Genomic DNA, 22,638 nt, shown 5'->3' on the forward strand with positions numbered 1-22,638 from the left:
TTCATTATTAAATTACTGTCCTCATATTACTTTTATCCAAAATATAGCTTTGTCGCAAATGTCTATTTTAAAAAACGTAAACACACACACAAAACTACCTATAACGCATATATGTATACATCTGCCGAAACAACAAACCCTTTCTGCCCACAAAACAACGTTTACAACCCTAACTTAACATTAATGCTACTCAGGTGAGCCACCCAGAGCCACCATGGCCCTCTTGTTTAATAATTAAACAAATTCATTGTAACACATTGAAGACTATTTTTTAAAGCGGCAAAAAAAAACTGGCAAAAATATGTGGCAAATAAAAAAATTTACCCATCAAAGGCCCTGAAATGTATTGCATTTTTATCAGTGAGGAAAATAATACAAAGTAATCTGGCATCGGAAACAAATCCAAACTGTCATCAAAGCTTGCTGGGGTTACTTCCCCTGTTTGTTAACGATCCATTGTTCAGGGGTTTTTTTGGCCCGATTTTATAGCCAAAATTCAGCTATGTTCCCAATCCCAAAAAATTAATGCTGCTTATAAGTGATATATGTTAACATCGGAACTAAAGACCTCAATTATAAAACAAGAATAAAATTAAAGAAAGAAAAAAGTTATCCTCACCATGGCTCCACTAAACCTTGGAGCAAAAGTCAAGCGTCTGAACCACTTGGCCTTCAATGCTGCTATGATATAATATTGGTATTTTTTACTTTATATAAGCAATCCATGTATTTTCCCAAAATATAACGATAACCGAACTATCCAAATTAAATAATTGTTTCCCATTTGTAACATTTAATAATTTTATAAATTTCTAACAATGGCTATCTGTATTCGAAAGTTTATTTTCAGTGTGTCTATGTAACTAGGGTTATTTTGCTCATTGATGTTTATTGATCATTTACTTTTTTCCCCTACCGTGTCCGTCAGTCTGTCATACTTTTCTGGATTCTGCAATAACTTTAAAAGTTCTTCATATTTGTTCATGAAACTTGAAACATGGACAGATGGCAATATGGATATTATGCACGTCATTTCATTTTCTTCTTACATTAAAAATGCTGGTTGCTATGGCAACAAATAGACTAGAAATACTGTTGAAAATTGTGGATCCTGCACACTTTTTTGGATCCTGCGATAACTTTAAAAGTTCTTCATATTTTTTCATTAAACTTGAAATATGGATAGATGGCAATATGGACATTATGCACTTCTTTTCATTTTCTTCTTACGTCAAAAATTCTGGTTGCTATGGCAACAAACAAAAAATAATTCTGACAATGGTGTAGCCGGTAGGGGACATATATTGCTTGGCAATAGTCTTGTTAAATCTGTGACAAAAAGTTGGAAAATACCATTTTGACAGACTGTGAACTATTCCCTCTAAACGTGATTATCAGATTATTGAAAATGTTAATGCTTTTATTTGAAACAACATACATTATTTCAGGAATGTGAGCAATGCAAGAAATCACAAAAGAATAGAGCTTTCTGTTATTTCTGCAACAGTTTGCAAAGACTGCCCGTGTGCGGTGCTTGTGGTAAGTTTTCAGTGTTGTTTCAAAGACAATGTTACATCATTAAGTTTGCAGTTTGTGATACTTAAGTGACAATGTCAAACCATATACTTGGCAGTGTGTGATGCTTCAGTGAGTGTCAAACCATGTAGGTAGTTGGCAGTGTGTGATGCTTCAGGGAGTGTCAAACCATGTAGTTGGCAGTGTGTGATGCTTCAGTGAGTGACAAACCATGTAGGTAGTTGGCAGTGTGTGATGCTTCAGTGAGTGTCAAACCATGTAGCTAGTTGGCAGTGTGTGATGCTTCAGTGAGTGACAAACCATGTAGTTGGCAGTGAGTGATGCTTCAGTGAGTGTCAAACCATGTAGGCAGTTGGCAGTGTGTGATGCTTCAGTGAGTGACAAACCATGTAGTTGGCAGTGTGTGATGCTTTAGTGAGTGTCAAACCATGTAGGTAGTGGCAGTGTGTGATGCTTCAGGGAGTGACAAACCATGTAGTTGGCAGTGTGTGATGCTTCAGGGAGTGTCAAACCATGTAGGTAGTTTGCAGTGTGTGGTGCTTCAGTGAGTGTCAAATCATGTCGGTAGTTGACAGTGTGTGATGCTGCAATGAGTGTCAAACCATGTAGGTAGTTGGCAGTGTGTGATGCTTCAGTGAGTGTCAAACCATGTAGGTAGTTGACAGTGTGTGATGCTTCAGTGAGTGTCAAATCATTTAGGTAGTTGGCAGTGTGTGATGCTGTAATGAGTGTCAAACCATGTAGGTAGTTGGCAGTGTGTGATGCTGAAGTGAGTGTCAAACCATGTAGGTAGTTGACAGTGTATGATGCTTCAGTGAGTGTCAAATCATGTAGGTAGTTGACAGTGTGTGATGCTGCAGTGAGTGTCAAACCATGTAGGTAGTTGGCAGTGTGTGATGCTTCAGTGAGTGTCAAATCATGTAGGTAGTTGGCAGTGTGTGATGCTTCAGTGAGTGTCAAACCATTTAGATAGTTTGCAGTGTGTGATGCTTCAGTGATAATGTCAAAATTTTAGTTGGCAGCGTTTGATACTTCAGTCACAACATCAAACAATTTAGTAGGCAGATTTTCAAGGACAGTGTCTAACCCTTTAGTTTGCAGTGGTTGATGCTTCAATGACAATTGTGATGCTTAATTTAGAATGTCAAACCATTTAGTAGGCAGTGTGTGATGCTTCATTTAGAATGTTGAACCATTTAGATGGCTGTGTGTGATGCTTCATTTAGAATGTTGAACCATTTAGATGGCTGTGTGTGATGCTTCATTTAGAATTTTGAACCATTTAGGTGGCTGTGTGTGATGCTTCATTCAGAATGTTGAACCATTTAGATGGTTGTGTGTGATGCTTCATTTAGAATGTTGAACCAGTTAGATGGCTGTGTGTGATGCTTCATTTAGAATGTTGAACCGTTTAGATGGCTGTGTGTGATGCTTCATTTAGAATGTTGAACCATTAAGATGGCTGTGTGTGATGCTTCATTTAGAATTTTGAACCATTTAGAAGGCAGTGTGTGATGCTTCATTTAGAATGTTTAACCATTTATATGGCTGTGTGTGATGCTTCATTTAGAATGTTGGACCATTTAGATGGCTGTGTGTGATGCTTCATTTAGAATTTTGAACCATTTAGATGGCTGTGTGTGATGCTTCATTTAGAATGTTGAACCATTTAGATGGCTTTGTGTGATGCTTCAATTAGAATGTTGAACCATTTAGATGGCTGTGTGTGATGCTTCATTTAGAATGTTGAATCGTTTAGATGGCTGTGTGTGATGCTTCATTTAGAATGTTGAACCATTTAGATGGCTGTGTGTGATGCTTCATTTAGAATGTTGAACCATTTAGATGGCTGTGTGTGATGCTTCATTTAGAATGTTAAACCATTTAGATGGCTGTGTGTGATGCTTCATTTAGAATGTTGAACCATTTAGAAGGCAGTGTGCGATTCTTCATTAAGAATTTTGAACCATTTAGTAGGCTGTGTGTGATGCTTCATTTAGAATGTTGAACCATTGTTGGCAATGTCGGATTCTTCAAAAACGATATCAAACCATTTAGTAGGCAGTGTGTGATGCTTCAAAAACAACGTCAAAATATTTATTTGGCAGTGTTCGATGCCTTATTTACAATGTCGAACCATTTACATGTTGTCGGCACTGTAAGCAGTGTGTGATGCTTTCATTTTAATATCAAACCATTTAGTTGGCACTGTGTTATGCTTAATTGACACTGTCAAGCCATTTGTTTTGCAGTGTATGTTCCTTTCAATATTCAACATTCTAAAAATAAAATAATATTAATAAATATTGTAAATTTATAAATAGTAATTTATTTTTTGTGCATAAAAACACATTTTGAAATAATATTATGCCATGTTTTAGAAGATCACGGTGATATTGTAAAGAATATAAAAACCTTTTTGATTTTCATGGCTTCTTCTTATTCTTTGGTAGGAGTTATTTTACACCCTTAAAACCAAGTTGGAAAGAGGGTACATTTGAGTTACTCTTTCTGTTGATCGGTTTGTTGCTGTGTCCGCACAAGTTTTTGTGTTTCACAAGTTTCATTTCTCTAGAGATTAATTTTAAACTTGAAGTATGTCATCACAATGGACTTGATGTGTAGATGTTCAAAACACAATTTTCACATGTACATGTGTAGTGATTCTTGTTATGATGTGACCTTGAACTTAACCATAGACATCAGCGTTTTTTAATTATCTCTTTGGAAATGGTACTGGTACGGGCAAAATTGGGAAAATCAGCAGCATTTTCATCTAATTTAGGAAATATATTAATTATGCTGGAAAAAAAATTTAAACATGTAAGTGGTTTTTTTTTAGACCTTCCCTCAAAATTAATTTCAAATCAAACATGCTGTATCTTTATCTTCACAGTCTTTTAGATTATACATTATTTACAGTAAGCAGTTATTGTACTGTAAACAGTACTGAGTAAACAGATAATCTGGACAAAACTGGATTAAGTGTTGGGTGTTGTGAAAGCACTCTTCGCATGTATACTGACCTATTGTGTAGACTGCGATGTTTTGACAAAAGGGAGATATGTGTGTGTGTATAAAACTCTTAACCATTTTTAGCTCATCTATTTTTTGAAAAAAAATTATGAGCTATTGTCATCACCTTGGCGTCGGCGTCGGCGTCCGGTTAAGTTTTGCGTTTAGGTCCACTTTTCTCAGAAAGTATCAATGCTATTGCATTCAAACTTGGTACACTTACTTACTATCATGAGGGGACTGGGCAGGCAAAGTAAGATAACTCTGGCGTGCATTTTGACTGAATTATGTGCCCTTTTTATACTTAGAAAATTGAAAATTTTGGTTAAGTTTTGCGTTTAGGTCCACTTTTTTCAGAAAGTATCAATGCTTTTGCATTCAAACTTGGTACACTTACTTACTATCATGAGCGGACTGGGCAGGCAAAGTAAGATAACTCTGACGTGCATTTTGACAGAATTATGTGCCCTTTTTATACTTAGAAAATTGAAAATTTTGGTTAAGTTTTGTGTTTAGGTCCATTTTATTCCTTAAGTATCAAAGCTATTGCTTTCATACTTGCAACACTTACACTAACTATCATAAGGGGACTGTGCAGGCAAAGTAATGTAACTCTGACTGGCATTTTGACAGAATTATGTGCCCTTTTTATACTTAGAAAATTGAAAATTTGGTTATGTTTTGTGTTTAGGTCCACTTTATTCCTACAGTATCAAAGCTATTGCTTTCATACTTGCAACACTTATTAACTATCGTAAGGGGACTGTGCAGGCAAAGTTATGTAACTCTGACTGGCATTTGGACGGAATTATGGGCCCTTTATACTTAGAAAATTGAAAGTTTGGTTAAGTTTTGTGTTTTGGTCAACATTACCCCTAAAGTATCATAGATATTGCTTTCATACTTGGAACACTCGCAAACTTTCATAAGGGTACAGTAAAAGGACAAGTTGCATAACTCTGGATGTCATTTTTACGGAATTATGGCCCTTTTTTGACTTAGTAACTTTGAATATATGGTTAAATTTTGTGTTTCGATCCACTTTACTTCTTAAGTATCAAGGCTATTGCTTTCAAACTTCAAATACTTTCATGCTAACATGAGGTTACTGTACCTGGCAAGTTGAATTTTACCTTGACCTTTGAATGACCTTGACTCAAGGTCAAATTATTAAATTATGCTAAAATTGCCATAACTTCTTTATTTATGATTAGATTTGATTGATACTTTGACAAAACTACTCTTACCTGACATATCACAATAGACTCCACCTAAACCATCGCCCGTGCCCCCCCCCCTCCCGAATCCCCCTCCCCCTTTTTTTTTTTTTTTTTTTTTTTTTTTTAAGATCATCTCACAAATGGCCACCCCACCCCCTCCCCAATTTTTTTTTTAAACGGTTAAAAAACAAAACTATTTATTTTGATTATTTTATGTTTGAAATACCGTCCAACCATAGCACCCAAGAATCCCCCCCACTCCCCCCCTCCCCCCACCCGAATACCCCCCCCCCCTAAATTTTTTTTTTTTTTTTACCTCACAAATTACCACCACACCCTCACACTATACCCCCCCCCCACCTCACCCCCCCCCCCCCCCATTTCTTTTTTAAACGGTTTAAAAACACGAATATTTATTTTTATTATTTATGTTTGAAATACCGTACAACCATCGCACCCAAGAATCCCTTCCCCCCCCACCCCACCCCCCCCCCCCCCGATTTTTTTGTTCCTTTTTTTCGCATTTTTGGAAGATAATGTAATAAATGTCCACACCCCCACACAATGCACCCCTCTTCACTCCACCCCTCCCTCCTTTGTGATTGAAAATGAGAGTCCCTTCACCTTTAAAAAGAAAATAGATGAGCGGTCTGCACCCGCAAGGCGGTGCTCTTGTTTTCTGTGACTTGGGAACAGATTTTATTGTGAAATTGGGAAAAATGGTGTCATTGGGAATGGTGTCATTTTACGGTACCAAGCTGTGTAGTGTTATTAGTCACATTAGATATGAAGCTCTAGTTAGCTCATCTATTTTTTGAAAAAAAAAAATGAGCTTTTGTCATCACCTTGGCGTCGGCGTCCGGTTAAGTTTTGCGTTTAGGTCCACTTTTCTCAAAAAGTATCAATGCTATTGCATTCAAACTTGGTACACTTACTAACTATCATGAGGGGACTGGGCAGGCAAAGTTAGATAACTCTGGCATGCATTTTGACTGAATTATGTGCCCTTTTTATACTTAGAAAATTGAAAATTTTGGTTAAGTTTTGCGTTTAGGTCCGCTTTTTTCAGAAAGTATCAATGCTATTGCATTCAAACTTGGTACACTTACTTACTATCATGAGGGGATTGGGCAGGCAAAGTTAGATAACTCTGGCTTGCATTTTGACAGAATTATGTGCCCTTTTTATGCTTAGAAAATTGAAAATTTTGGTTAAGTTTTGTGTTTAGGTCCATTTTATTAGCTCATCTATTTTTTGAAAAAAAATTATGAGCTATTGTCATCACCTTGGCGTCGGCGTCGGCGTTGGCGTTGGCGTTGGCGTTGGCGTCGGCGTCCGGTTAAGTTTTGCGTTTAGGTCCACTTTTCTCAGAAAGTATCAATGCTATTGCATTCAAACTTGGTACACTTACTTACTATCATGAGGGGACTAGGCAGGCAAAGTTAGATAACTCTGGCGTGCATTTTGACAGAATTATGTGCCCTTTTTATACTTAAAAAATTGCAAATTTTGGTTAAGTTTTGCGTTTAGTTCCACTTTTCTCAGTAAGTATCAATGCTATTGCATTCAAACTTGGTACACTTACTTACTATCATGAGGGGACTGGGCAGGCAAAGTTAGATAACTCTGGCATGCATTTTGACAGAATTATGTGCCCTTTTTATACTTAGAAAATTGACAATTTTGGTTAAGTTTTGTGTTTAGGTCCATTTTATTCCTTAAGCATCAAAGCTATTGCTTTCATACTTGCAACACTTACTAACTATCATAAGGGGACTGTGCAGGCAAAGTAATGTAACTCTGACTGGCATTTTGACAGAATTATGTGCCCTTTTTATACTTAGAAAATTGAAAATTTGATTAAGTTTTGTGTTTAGGTCCACTTTATTCCTACAGTATCAAAGCTATTGCTTTCATACTTGCAAGATTTATGAACTATCATAAGGGGACGGTGCAGGCAAAGTTATGTAACTCTGACTGGCATTTGGACGGAATTATGGGCCCTTTATACTTAGAAAATTGAAAATTTGGTTAAGATTTATGTTTTGGTCACTTTACCCCTAAAGTATCATAGATATTGCTTTCATACTTGGAACACTCACAAACTATCATAAGGGTACAGTAAAAGGACAAGTTGCATAACTCTGGTTGTCATTGTTACGGAATTATGGCCCTTTTTTGACTTAGTAACTTTTAATATATGGTTAAATTTTGTGTTTCGATCCACTCGAAGTATCAAGGCTATTGCTTTCAAACTTCAAATACTTACATGCTATCATGAGGTTACTGTACCTGGCAACTTGAATTTTACTTTGACCTTTGAATGACCTTGACTCTCAAGGTCAAATTATTAAATTTTGCTAAAATTGCCATAACTTCTTTATTTATGATTAGATTTGATTGATACTTTGATGAAACTACTCTTACCTGACATACCACAATAGACTTCACCCAAACCATCCCCCGTGCCCTCCCCCCCCTCCCCCCCTCCCCCCCCCCCCTAATTTTTTTTTTTTTTTTTTTTTTTTTTTATAAGATCATCTCACAAATGACCACCACACCCTCACACTATACCCCCACCCCCACCCCCCCACCCCCCCCCCAAATTTTTTTTTTGATTTTTTTTTTTTTTTTTTTTTTTTTTAAGATCATCTCACAAATTATCACCACACCCTCACACTATACCCCCCCCCCCCCCGATTTTTTTATTTTTTTTTATTTTTTTGCTTTTTTGGAAGATAATGTAATAAATGTCCACAACCCCACACTATACACCCCTCTTCACTCCACTCCTCCCTCCTTTGTGATTGAAAATGAGAGTCCCTTCACCTTTAAAAAGAAAATAGATGAGCGGTCTGCACCCGCAAGGCGGTGCTCTTGTTCCTTAAGTATCAAAGCTATTGCTTTCATACTTGCAACACTTACTAACTATCATAAGGGGACAGTGCAGGCAAAGTATTGTAACTCTGACTGGCATTTTGACAGAATTATGTGCCCTTTTTATACTTAGAAAATTGAAAATTTGGTTATGTTTTGTGTTTAGGTCCACTTTATTCCTACAGTATCAAAGCTATTGCTTTCATACTTGCAACACTTATTAACTATCGTAAGGGGACTGTGCAGGCAAAGTTATGTAACTCTGACTGGCATTTGGACGGAATTATGGGCCCTTTATACTTAGAAAATTGAAAGTTTGGTTAAGTTTTGTGTTTTGGTCCACTTTACCCCTAAAGTATCATAGATATTGCTTTCATACTTGGAACACTCGCAAACTATCATAAGGGTACAGTAAAAGGACAAGTTGCATAACTCTGGATGTCATTTTTACGGAATTATGGCCCTTTTTTGACTTAGTAACTTTGAATATATGGTAAAAAAAAATTGTGTTTCGATCCACTTTACTTCTTAAGTATCAAGGCTATTGCTTTCAAACTTCAAATACTTTCATGCTATCATGAGGTTACTGTACCTGGCAAGTTGAATTTTACCTTGACCTTTGAATGACCTTGACTCTCAAGGTCAAATTATTAAATTTTGCTAAAATTGCCATAACTTCTTTATTTATGATTAGATTTGATTGATACTTTGACAAAACTACTCTTACCTGACATACCACAATAGACTCCACCCAAACCATCGCCCGTCCGTGCCCCCCCCTTCCCCCCGCCCCAACCCACCCACCACCCCCCCACCCACCCCCCCCCCCCCGATTCCCCCCCCCCCTATTTTTTTTTTTTAACCAGGTTTTTCGACGGAAAAAACTGGTTATTAGATTGGCGAATGCTGGCTGGCGGGCTGGCGGAACAAGCTTGTCCGGGCCATAACTATGTCGTTCATTGTCAGATTTTAAAATCATTTGGCACATTTGTTAACCATCATTAGACGGTATGTCGCGCGAAAAAATTACGTCAATATCTCCAAGGTCAAGGTCACACTTTGAGTTCAAAGGTAAAAAATAGCCATAAATGAGCTTGTCTGGGCTATAACTATGTCATTCATTATGAGATTTTAAAATCATTTGGCACATTTGTTCACCATCATGGGACGGTGTGTCGCACGAAAGAATCACGTCAATGTCTCCAATGTCAAGGTCGCCATGACTAAAAATAGATTTATTTTAAAACAAACTTACAAAGGGGGTTAATTTTGTTTGTTCATTTCAAAAGTTCAGTTTGAGTTGTCTCCCTTTATCAGATTTTTTTCACAATGAAAACCTGGTTTTGTGACAATTTTGTCCCTTGTTTTTATACGCCCGTATAAAATACGGGATGTATTATGTGAAACCCCTTGGCGGGCGGGCGGGCGGCGGGCGGAAGGCATCACTTTGTCCGGACTCTAATTCAAATTGTATTCATCCGATCTTCACCAAACTTGGTCAGCAGTTGCATCTAGTTGATATCTAGGCCAAGTTCGAATATGGGTCATGCCGGGTCAAAAACTAGGTCATAGGGTCAATAAGTGCATTTTCAAAGGGGCCACTTTGTCCGGACTCTATTTCAAATTGTATTCATCCGATCTTCACCAAACTTGGTCAGCAGTTGCATCTAGTTGATATATAGGCCAAGTTCGAATATGGGTCATGCCGGGTCAAAAACTAGGTCATAGGGTCAATTAGTGCATTTTCAACGGCGCCACTTTGTCCGGACTCTAATTCAAATTGTATTCATCCGATCTTCACCAAACTTGGTCAGTAGTTGCATCTAGTTGATATCTAGGTCAAGTCCGAATATGGGTCATGCTGGGTCAAAAACTAGGTCAAAGGGTCAATTAGTGCATTTTACTTTGTCCGGACTCTAATTCAAATTGTATAAATCTTATCTTCACCAAACTTGGTCAGTAGTTGCATCTAGTTGATATCTAGGCCAAGTTCGAATATGGGTCATGCCAGGTAAAAAACTAGGTCATAGGGTCAATTAGTCCATTTTCAACAGCGCCACTTTGTCCGGACTCTTATTCAAATTGTATTCATCCGATCTTTACCAAACTTGGTCAGTAGTTGCATCTAGTTCAGTTAATGTTGAGCCCTGTAGGTCACAGGGTCACTTAGTGCATTTCTAGCGTTTAACATGGTGTCCGCTCTCTAATTGAAGTAGTTTTCTTCCAATCTGCACCAAATTTGGTCAGAAGTTGTATCTAGACAATATCTAGGTCAAGTTCAAATATGGGTCATGCCGGGTCAAAAACTAGATCATGAGGTCACTTAGTGCATTTCAAGCATTTAGCATGGTGTCTGCTCTCTAACTGAAGTAGTTTTCATCTGATCTTCACCAAATTTGGTCAGAAGTTGTGTCTAAATGATATGTAGGTCAAGTTCAAATATGGGTCATGGTAAAGTTATCAAGTTGTCCAAAACCTTCAAACGGGCGTATCTTGAGACAGTTTGGCACTCTTGTTTGTTTTTTTTAAGATGATCTCACAAATGACCAACACACCCTCACACTATACCCCCCCCCCACCCCACCCCCTCCCCAAATTATTTTTTTTAAAGGGTTAAAAAACAAAACTATTTATTTTGATTATTTTATGTTTGAAATACCGTCCAACCATCGCACCCAAGAATCCCCCCCCACCCCCCCTCCCCCCCCACCCGAGTCCCCCCCCCCCCCCCCTAATTTTTTTTTTATTTTTTTTTATTTAAAATCATGTCACAAATTACCACCACACCCTCACACTATACCACCCCACCTCACCCCCCCCCCCAATTATTTTTTTTGAAACGGTTAAAAAACACAAATATTTATTTTTATTACTTTATGATTGAAATACCGTCCAACCATCGCACCCAAGAATCCCCCCCCCCCCCCCCCCCCCCTCCCGATTTTTTTTTTTTGTTGCTTTTTTTCGCATTTTTGGAAGATAATGTAATAAATGTCCACACCCCCACACAATGCACCCCTCTTCACTCCACCCCTCCCTCCTTTGTGATTGAAAATGAGAGTCCCTTCACCTTTAAAAAGAAAATAGATGAGCGGTCTGCACCCGCAAGGCGGTGCTCTTGTTGGTAACTTGTATGCAATTGTGGGTAGATTTTTATGCCCCCTGGTAGGGTGGTATATAGCAGTCCCTCTGTCAGTCTGGCATTCAGTTTTCCAAACGTTTTTTGACGCAAGCTTTCGAATATAGAGCTGATTTTTCACCTACAAATGAAGTGTAAGTTGCGTTCCAGCCCATCGATTTTTGGTGAAGTTATAGGCCTTGGTCTTTCTCTATTTTCTCTATAATAACATATTTTTAAGGTTTGTACCCAACACTTTAAGATATCAAGCTGATTTTTGGTGAGTCTACCTACCTGGACTTGAAATTGGTTCTGGTCCATGGATTTTGTGCAAAGTTATGGGCCTTGGACTTATCAATTTTCTCTAAAATAGCTGTGATGTGGCTTCTAAGGGCAGTAAGGGGCATTGTGTTTCACAAAGGCAGGTTTTGTTATTTTTCATGGTGCAGCTTTCACAATTAAATTCAGATAATCTCTGAAAACTTGATATGAGCAAAGTAACTTTTCAAAAATTTAAGGGGGCAAATTAACTTCCCACACCTTGGTAGGAGCATATTGTTTTAGGGTGGTCCTTTACCAAATTATTTGAATTATATATTTGGTATATAAAATGATTCTTTGTAATTGTACGTACTGTGTCATTAGATTTACTTGGTATAAGCTTTATTTCATTGACTGGCTAATAGATTTCATTATTTTTAATAATGGCTGAATAAATGTTTATGATTTCAGTATTTAATCTGTTTGTCCTTGAACTTAGTGACTTTTGTGCTCTATTTCAGGAAAGCAGAAATGCATGATGAAGACTGGTGACTGTGTCATCAAGCATGCTGGCCAGTATGTTACAGGTCTTGCCATGGTGGTAAGGTATCTTATGATGAGCAATTCATTCAACTACACCGATTCTTTGTTCTTAAATTTCAAACACTTTTCATGCTGATATTGGTTATTAAATACTTTAAGTGGCCAAGTACAATGGTTGACAATCATGTTTAATGTTTTTATTTGTATTTTTATATATATTTTTCAGTATTTTTTAAGCTTGTTAATGTATTTTTTATTTAAAAACAATATTATAAAATTCTTTACATCTAAGTTAAATATTGGTTCTGTTTTCTAGTGTTTAACCCTTTTAGTGCGGGAATAGAATTTTGAAGGCCTTTGCAAACAGTTTGGAACCAGATGAGACGCCACAGAACGTGGCGTCTCATCAGGATCCAAACTGTTTGCTTTTCTGATAGTATTCTTTGAAAAAAATCGAAGAAAATGCTAATTTTAGAAATTCAGCAGACAACATTTTAGCAGAAGACAAATTTCCCAGCATTCAAAGGGTTAACCCTTTCCTGCTTGCAAGCAAGGCAAAAATAGCTATATGAAACCAGCATAAACTAGACATTGTGTAAAATGTTGTATCTGAGTGAGAAAGGGTTTACTGTGTTTTAAGGGTGCAATATGTGACTTCTGTGAAGCGTGGGTTTGCCATGGACGCAAGTGCCTGACCAGCCATGCCTGTACATGCCCCCTGATGGACGCTGTGTGCAAGGAGTGTGAAAGAGCAGTGGCCGAACAGGGTAACTAGGCAACAGGCCTCTATAACAGTAACCTACCAAGTGTTCTATTTATTAATTAAAAAACACACACATGTTATATGTTGGTTATCAATAGTCTAAAAATTGAAGTTGAGCTTTTATAAGTTGAAAAAAAATTGCAAGAGTGCTTTTGTACTGGGAAGCGAGATTAGGAAAGGGCTTTCTTCAAACCTTAACAAATTGTGTCATAGAAAAATAACAATCAGAGTTTAATCTTGTTGAAATTCAAACATTTGTTTAGAGCTAATGATTGGAGAAATTTCAGACCAGTAATATCCAAAGATATTTAATGTATGGTTTTCTTGCAGGAGGCAGGTTTTTTGAGTGTTCGTTCTGCCACAATTTTCTGTGTGAAGACGACCAGTTTGAACATCAGGCCATGTGTCAGCAGCTAGATTCAGATTCATACAAATGTAAAAAATTAACCGTTTTTGCGCGTTTTGTAGTATGGGACCATTGTGCCATAAAAATGGAACAGGCAAACCATATTTGCATATAGATGTAATACGGGACCAATGTGGCATAATTATAAATGTAATGTGGGACATTTGTGGCATATAAAGGTACTATGCGACCAGTGTGGCACAGACATGTAAGAGACCAACCATGTTGGAAAATAAATGTTATGAGATGAACCAATTTAGCATATACATATAATATGGGAACCATTTTGGCATATAAATAGTATATCAGAAAACAATTGGGCATGTAAATGTAGAACTTTGCAATCACTTTTTTGTGAAGAAATCTAATAGATGCGCTTTTGTTTATGAACACTGCTAATATATACCACTCTTACCATTTGTCAGGTTCTTTTAATTCAACACTTAAGAAAAGTGTTGACAGTTTGTTATGCTCCCCCCAAAATTTTTGGGGGAGCATATAGTCGCCGCTTCGTCTGTCCGTGTGTCCTTCCGTACATGCACAATTTTTGTCCGGGCTATTTCTCAGTAACTAATGACCGGAATTCAATGTAACTTTATGGGAAGCTTCACTACCAAGAGGAGATGTGCATATTATCAGTGGAGCAGGTTCTGGTCGGATGATTTTTCACAGAGTTATGGCCCTTTGAAATTTTCCATTAACTGTACAATTCTTGTCCCCCCAACTACTGACTGGAATTCATTGAAGCTTTAAGGGAAGCTTAACTACCTTGAGGAGATGCGCATGTTATTTGTGGGTTTAGGTTAGATGATTTATTTAGAGAGTTATGGCCCTTTGAAATTTTTAAGTTGCTAAACCATCCATCGTATTATTTTGTACAAAGTTATGCCCCTCAAGACGTTTCCTTTTATCTGAATATATAGTGCAATATTGTGACAAAAAAAAACTTTGCGGAGCATCACCCGTCTCCGATGGTTTCTTGTTTCAGAACCTTTGATATTTGGTTAAGAATTAATGTCACTGAAGTGGAGCATAAATTTGATCTGATATTCAATTAATAGCACATTGTTAGTGTTCCTCTAGCATTTTGTCAGATTGGGCAATTAATTAATGAATTTTAGGTTACATTTTTAGCAAGGCTGTTTTCGGAGAAAACCCGAGCTATTGTCATAGCCAGCTCGTCGTGTCGTGTCACCGCCGGCGTCGTGCTAAAACCTTAACATTGGCTCTAAAATCAAAGTGCTTCCACCTACAACTTTGAAACTTTATATGTAGATGCACATGGATGAGTTCTACACGCCACACCCATTTTTGGGTCACATGGTCAAAGGTCAAGGTCACTGTGACCTCTAAAATAAAAACCTGACAAGCTTTTGCAGCCGAGCCTGGCACCCGCTATGCAGTGCTCTTGTTTCTCAAAATTGTATTCCAACTTTAAGGCAATCAGGCTGTCAGCAATTCAAGTTATAAAAAATGTGTTTCAAATTTAAGTGATTTCACTGTATGGGAATCATTTTGGCATGTAAGAGCAAAATGTGAACAATTTTTGCATTTGGAAGTTAAATAAGAACACAAATGGCAGATAGGAACCATAAAGCCTAGGGATTCATTTGTTACATAAGGTAAGGAATTTATTTGGTACAAGTGCGTGATGAGAACCATATATTAGTCAGATATAAAGGAGTAACTGAACGGGACTAATAGGTTAGTCTTTCTGACTGTTTGAATCTGGATAATGTGATAAATAAATTTGCACTTAAGCTGAGTTGATGAAACTTTTCTTTTCTTTTTTGTTTAACAAAAGTTGTTGTTTTGGTACAAGCATGCTATTTCTCTTCTTGTTTGTGTCAGATAACATTCATTACTAAAAAATGCTTCTTGCCACAACTAAAAACTACGAAAGCTAGCAAAATGAAACTTATGGAGATCTTGTTTGTACCCTGTCAACATTAACGTGGTAGGGGACTGCTGGGTTTTTCTATGACAGAGCTTTTATTTACAGGTGGTTCCTGCAATAAGTTGGGGCAGTATTCATGCTTGAGGTGCAAGGTAGGCGTTATACCTGTTTGTGTATCATAGTATGGTCTACTGACAAATGTTCTGTTCCATGTAATTCTTGTAGCAAATAAAGTTGTTATCAATATCAACAAGTATAAAGTTTGAAGCTCTTATTGAGAGCGCAGAACATTGAGATCTGTACTAGAATAAATGGTTCTAATTATAGTCATAATATGGGTCTGTTTTAATGACAACCATATTGATTTCACTATGATCTAAACTCAGACCTGTCACCTCTTTGACGAATCTGTTTGTGTGATGACTTTATTGTATTCATAATGATCTATACTAAGTCCTGTCACCTTTTTGACATATATGTTTGTGTGATGACTTTATTGTAATCATAACCTCTATTAAATATCTGTTTCTATGATGACCATATTGTTGTCAATATGATCTATACTAAGTCCCATCTCCACTATGCCAGATCTGTTTCTGTGATGACCACGTAAAGAGGAAGGGGTTCAAATACGCTCGGGGTCAGGACTACCCCTGCCCAAAGTGTGGCCACGAAACCAAAGAGACCAAGGAGCTCAGCATGACTGGTAACACACCTGGCATGGTAACACACCTGGCCACATAGTTTTGGCACATAGACTTGTCATCACATGACCAGTAAAACACCTTGCCAAATGGTATTGGCACCTGGCCACATGGTCTTGGCACATACTATCAGAGACAAAGTCATTAAATGACCATTAACACATCTGGTCTAAGTACATAGTCCTTACATGACCAGTAACACACATAGTCACATTGTCATGGTACATAGTCATCAAATGACTGTTAACACGCCTGGCCACACAGTCTTGTGTTTTTAGCTCACCTGAGCACAACGTGCTCATGGTGAGCTTTTGTGATCGCCTTTTTGTCTGTCGTGCGTCGTCAACATTTTGCCTTGTGAACACTCTAGAGGCCACTTTTATTGTCTGATCTTCATGAAACTTGGTCAGAACATTTGTCCTATTGATACCTCGACTGAGTTCGAAACTGGGTCATGCTGGGTCAAAAACTAGGTCACTAGGTAAAAAAAAAGAAAAACCTTGTGAACACTGTAGAAGTCACATTTGATGCCCAATCTTCATGTAACTTTGTCAAAATGTTTGTCTAAATAATATGTTGGTTGAGTTCAAAAATGGTTCTGGTCCGTTGAAAAACATGGCCGCCAGGGGGCGGGGCAGTATTCCTTTTATGGCTATAGAGAAACCTTGTGAACACTGTAGAAGTCACAAGTTTTGCCCAATCATCATGAAACTTGGTCAAAACACTCGTTTCATTGATATTCTGCACAAGTTGAAAAAACATGGCCGCCAGGGGGTGGGGCAGTTTTCTTTATATGTATATAGTGAAAACATGTGAATCCTCTAGAAGTCACATTTTTGGTCAAATGTTCATGAAATTTGGTCAGAACATGTGTTTTCTGGATATGACGGTTGAGTTCGAAAATGGTTTGGATCGGTAAAAAAGCACGGCCGCTGGGGGGGGGGTCATTTCCTTATATTTATATAGTAAAGCAGCTTGTGAACACTCTAGTTTAGCATGTCAAGGGAAGTAACTGCAAAATGGCTTTTGAAAAATTATGTTGAATTGACAGAGTTGTCTCCCTTTTTAATATTTTTTTTTTTAAGCACAAGAAGATTAAGTGGAATTAATTATGAATGATACTTTTACATTCTGGAAGATAGCAAACTTTTGAATATGTTTTTTATTGTTTGATGATTCTGTACAATATGGCATTCTTTTGTCAAATGATTAAAGTGAGACTATACGATTTTTATATGTGTTAAATTGTAATATATTGATAAATACATGTTACAACAACACAAAATAGGCAAGACATTGAAGACGAATTTCATAAAATGCAGCAAAGACAAATTAGCGCCCCGAGCAGATGGTGATGAAGATATTGCGTACATATTTTCCTGCAATAACCGAAGAATTAGTATTTTTATTAGGATCGAAGTTAGTGTTTGTGTGTCGTATGAATAGACATCGCTGCAGGAATTTAAAAACAACCATTAAACTAAATTAAAATTCACATCGTACATGCATGATATACATTCTTGCGAATTCGACTTTACAGACATTTTCGATTTCAGAATTAAAAATCTGGCTTATTTCGCATTTTTCGACACGTGTTCTTCTTAACTTTTATTTTAAATTATATTGAAATGTATGACCTTGTTAACACTCTAGACGTCACATTTATTTTTCAATCATCATGAAACTTGGTCTGAAGATTTGTCCCAATGATATCTTGGATGAGTTCGAAAATGGTTTTTGTTGCTTTAAAAACATGGCCACCAGGGGCGGGGCATTTTTCCTTATATGGCTGTATATGGCTTTAGTAAAACCTTGTTAACACTCTAGAGGCCACATTTATTGTCCAATCTTCATGAAATTTGGTCAGAAGATTGGTCTCAATTATATCTTGGATGAGTTTGAAAATAATTATGTTTGCTTGAAAAACATGGCTTCCAAGGGGCGGGGCATTTTTCCTTGTATGGCTATAGTAAAATCTTGTTAACACTCTAGTGGCCACATTTACTGTCCGATCTTCATGAAACTTGGTCGGAAGATTCATCCCGATAATATCTTGGAAGTGTTAATAAATGATGCTGGTTGGTTGAAAAACATGGCTGCCAGGGGGCGGGGCATTTTTCCTTATATGGCTAAATCTAAAGAAATAGATATTGCTGGTGACACTGTCAAAGCAGAAAAATGCATACGGTATTTGGGTGCATATTTAGACGAAACACTAAATTTTAAAGAACACATCAAAATTAAGTGTCGTACAGCTATGTACAACTACCTTAAAATCAAAAACATAAGGAAATACTTAACAAAAGAAGCAACAGAAATACGTGTTTTGTCTTTGGTAATATCCCATCTGGATAATTGTAATCTGATCTTGTATGGAACAGCTCAATGCGAAATAAACAAAATGCAACGTATCCAAAACATGTGTGCCAAATTGGTACTCAGCCGACAGAAATATGACAGTTCAAAAGATGCTTTATATGAACTTCATTGGCTTCCAGTAAAGGCAAGGATAACATTCAAATTACTGGCCTTCATGTATAATTGTTCTGTTGGTCACGCGCCGAAATACCTTACAGAACTTTTAAAAGAAAAAGTACCAGCACGTAACCTACGATCTACCGTCTTGTATAACGGATGTTATGATGTGAAACGCACGAAGAGAAAAACATTCTTGGATAGGAGTTTCGGAGTTGTTGGTCCGAAACTGTGGAATGAACTTCCATTAAGCATCCGGACTTCCGCCTCAATAGACATTTTCAAAAAGAATTTGAAAACATTTCTCTTCAGAGACTTTTACAACCTATTTTAATTTGAAGACCTGTGATCAAGAAAAGGATATTTATCGTACAAGTGACTGGTAACCAAGAATCATTAGGGCTTCTTTGCTCAATGATTGAGTTACATCAACCAGCTGTCTTTTAGTCACACTTAGGCCCTCTAGTTGTGTCTTATAGTCACACTGTAATTTTAACCTTCAAGTTGTGTCTTGTAGTCACACTTGGTCAGTCTATTTGTGACTTGTAGTCACGATAGTTCAAATAAGGTTAAAACCCAAAAGAAGTGTCCTTAAGGGTGACAGTGACTTTAAGCTGTGGGATCAGACATCCAGAGCGCAGAAATATCCTTTTACGTATCCTTTAAGTTAATGAAAAATATTTGCTCATGCTTTCGTTATATTTATTGTCTTAACCCTAGTTATATCAATTTATTACATAATATTTTACTTTTACTGTGTTTTAATAGTGTAGCCGGTATTGTTTTATGCTTAAGTTTCTTACAGCATTATTATTTATATCACATATATTAAGATCATTAATCCTTTAATTAATGCTGCACAATATTATCAATACCTCTTATTTTTTTATCAATTTTATGTACATATATATGTTTTGTACAACGCCATTGAATATAATTATATAAATAGGCATTTCATCAAATTAGCAAGTTTCAAGTTTTATGGCTATAGTAAAATCTTGTTAACACTCTAGAGGTTTATTTTTTGATCTTCATGAAACTTGGTCAGAAGATTTGTCCCAATAATTTGTAAATCTTGTTATCTCAGGTGAGCAACTTTGGGCCTTTCAGGCCCTCTTGTTTTTAACTCACCATAGAATTATTTGAGCTTTTGTGATCGCCTGTTGTCGATCCTACATTTTAAACATTTGCCTTGTTGACAATCTAGATTCCAAACTTATTGCCCAATCTTCAAATTATATCTTGACCGATTTTTTAACAGAGTCTCGTGTGGTCAAAATAAGTCACTGGGTCATATTAAAAAAATTGCTTTTCAACAATTTAAAGTTATATTTTTTGGCTGATCTGTATGAAAATTACAGGAAGTCAGAACATTTTCCCATTTATTTCTCAACTGAGTTTAAAAAAATCACCCAAGATCAAAAGCAATTTCAATAGGTCAAATTAAATTGATAAGAAGTAACACTCTTGACTCGTCTCGAGGCCTTATGTCTTCAATTAGAAGACAGAAATTTTACTTCTTAGTGTGGGAGTGAAGTTTGTCAGTTTATAATAAACTTATGAGTAACAACTCATTTTTGTATTTTTTGCAACCTTGAAAATGCTTAGACATGTATTTCCTCTTGTCTTTTATCAGAATTGATATCGTCTTCTTTGTTGATTTTCCATCTTTTCATTATCAGTACACGTGTTCTTCAGCTCGGTTATATAACTATGGGCGTCAGGGAGGGCAGGAGGGTGCTTCTCGAGGGTATTTCCGTGACGACGATGGTGTTGATGATGAGTACACACCATACAAGGTGGAGGAGTACCAGTTCACGGGCTTTGGAGGAGTCAGATATGAGGGTATAGCGATATTCTTGCCTAATTTGATACTGCACCAATTAGACAAATTAGCGCAAAAAAACTTCAAGGGGGAAAATTTGCTACGTGAAATCTTCAGATTAAGAATTATTGGTATTTTGTATTGCTTGGTACTAAATATCACTGATTGATACTTTAAAAAAGGGAAGTTGTGCTGTTTTAGGGAACATGACTTGAGTCAGATATGAGGGTAGGAAAACTTGTTCTTACTCGAGTCAGATATGGAGGTGCAAGAACTTGTTCTTACAAGAGTCAGATATTTAGGAAGAGGAACATATCCTTACTAGAGTCAGATAACGAGGAGGGGGAACTTGTACTAACTAGAGTCAGATAATAAGGTAGAGGAACTTGTCCTAACCAGAGTCAGATAACGAGGTAGAGAAACTTTTCCTAACTAGAGTCAGATATGGAGATATGAGAACTTGTCCTAACTAGAGTCAGATAATGAGGTAGAGGAACTTGTCCTAACAAGAGTCAGATAATGAGGTAGAGGAACTTGTCCTAACTAGACTCACTGCATACATGCCATAAATTTTCAGACCAATTCCGGGACATTGAGCTAAATTTTCCAGGACTTTTGCCGATTATCTGGGACATGTATACATATAGCGATATATATAGACATATAAGCATTTTGGGTACGCATTTTTTTTTCACATCGTAAATTGCTATGTTCGAAAGCCTATCCGAAATACAGTTGTTCTATTAACGTCAAATTAAACATTACTACTTCCGTTACTAGATACAAGCCACGTGTTTTTCGTGTTAGAAAAGAGCACCAAATTGCTTTTGTGTACATGCCACGTCATCTGCATGAAACACGTGGGCGTTTCCACGTCCGCATAAAAACTTCGTAGCGCATTTGTGACTATTTAAAGATGTGATGAAATAAGGTCCAATCGGGGCGGTTTTTTACCACTGAACACGAGTAAATCGCCTGACGTGATGTTCATGTTTTTATACAACACAAAATACACCCACACTTTCCATGCGACGTTCTACATGTCTGCATAACTTTCGCGCGCTTTTTATTGAAACAAAGGATAAATCACTGTTTATTTGACGCTAGTTTTTGTAAATGTCGCGTAAGCATTAAAATTCTGAAGTGTGTTGTTAAAGTTGTGCGTAATTAATTCAACAAACTGCAATAAAATCACATGCGTATGAAAATAACGTCATTCGTCGTCTGCATGATCTTACTGCAGGTACAGGTATGACTGCTTACGAGTGTTGTCGCTCATTCAAAGCGTGCGCCAAAAAACTGCCATAAAATCAGTAAACATGTATTCAAGCCAATTAATAACCACATCAAACAATGCCGCCTTTTCGGTTTGACTGCGCACAAGAGACTATAGATATGATAAGAGGACCCCTGTTAATTGATCGATTTTGACAAGTAGCGTAGTAACGCAATGGAGACGCTGCGGATTAGTGGGAACACAGATTCGAGGCACAGTTAAGCCTAAGATAAGGTACATGTATATATGGATTTTGTAAAATCCAGGACATTTGACAGATTTCCGGGACTGCGGGACGTTCTTCATTTCTGGGACAATCCCGTACAATCCGGGACGTATGTCATGTATCCTAGAGTCAGATATGGAGGTATGAGAACTTGTCCAAACTAGAGTCAGATATGGAGGTAGGAGAAGTTGTCCTAACTAGAGTCAGATATGCAGGTATGAGAACTTGTCCTAACTAGAGTCAGATATGAAGGTAGGAGAAGTTGTCCTAACTAGAGTCAGATATGGAGGTATGAGAACTGTCCAAACTAGAATCAGATATGGAGGTAGGAGATATTCTCTTGACCAGAGTCAGATATGAAGGTCGGAGAACTTGTCCTAACTAGAGCCAGATATCATGGAGGTAGAGGAAATTGTCCTAGCTAGAGTCAGATATGGACGTAGGAGAACTTCTCCTTACTAGAGTCAGATATGGAAGTAGGAGAACTTCTCCTGAC

The 22,638-nt window shown here is 37.2% G+C and overlaps 1 protein-coding gene across 6 annotated transcripts in view; it reads left to right on the plus strand.

Moving 5' to 3' along the window:
- LOC127879110 (zinc finger protein 330 homolog) overlaps positions 1–22,638 on the plus strand; it is a 43,778-nt gene that overhangs the window by 19,988 nt on the left and 1,152 nt on the right. For all 6 annotated transcript variants that reach the window (XM_052425782.1, XM_052425781.1, XM_052425785.1 and 3 more), the window contains 7 exons: positions 1,449–1,539; positions 12,549–12,628; positions 13,211–13,337; positions 13,664–13,768; positions 15,742–15,788; positions 16,225–16,342; positions 20,514–20,660. In XM_052425782.1, the coding sequence (XP_052281742.1) occupies positions 1,449–1,539; positions 12,549–12,628; positions 13,211–13,337; positions 13,664–13,768; positions 15,742–15,788; positions 16,225–16,342; positions 20,514–20,660 (715 nt within the window). The remainder of the gene's footprint in view (positions 1–1,448; positions 1,540–12,548; positions 12,629–13,210; positions 13,338–13,663; positions 13,769–15,741; positions 15,789–16,224; positions 16,343–20,513; positions 20,661–22,638) is intronic.

This window comes from Dreissena polymorpha, chromosome 4, assembly GCF_020536995.1.
Source record: "Dreissena polymorpha isolate Duluth1 chromosome 4, UMN_Dpol_1.0, whole genome shotgun sequence".
In the NCBI taxonomy this organism is placed as follows: Eukaryota; Metazoa; Mollusca; class Bivalvia; order Myida; family Dreissenidae; genus Dreissena; species Dreissena polymorpha.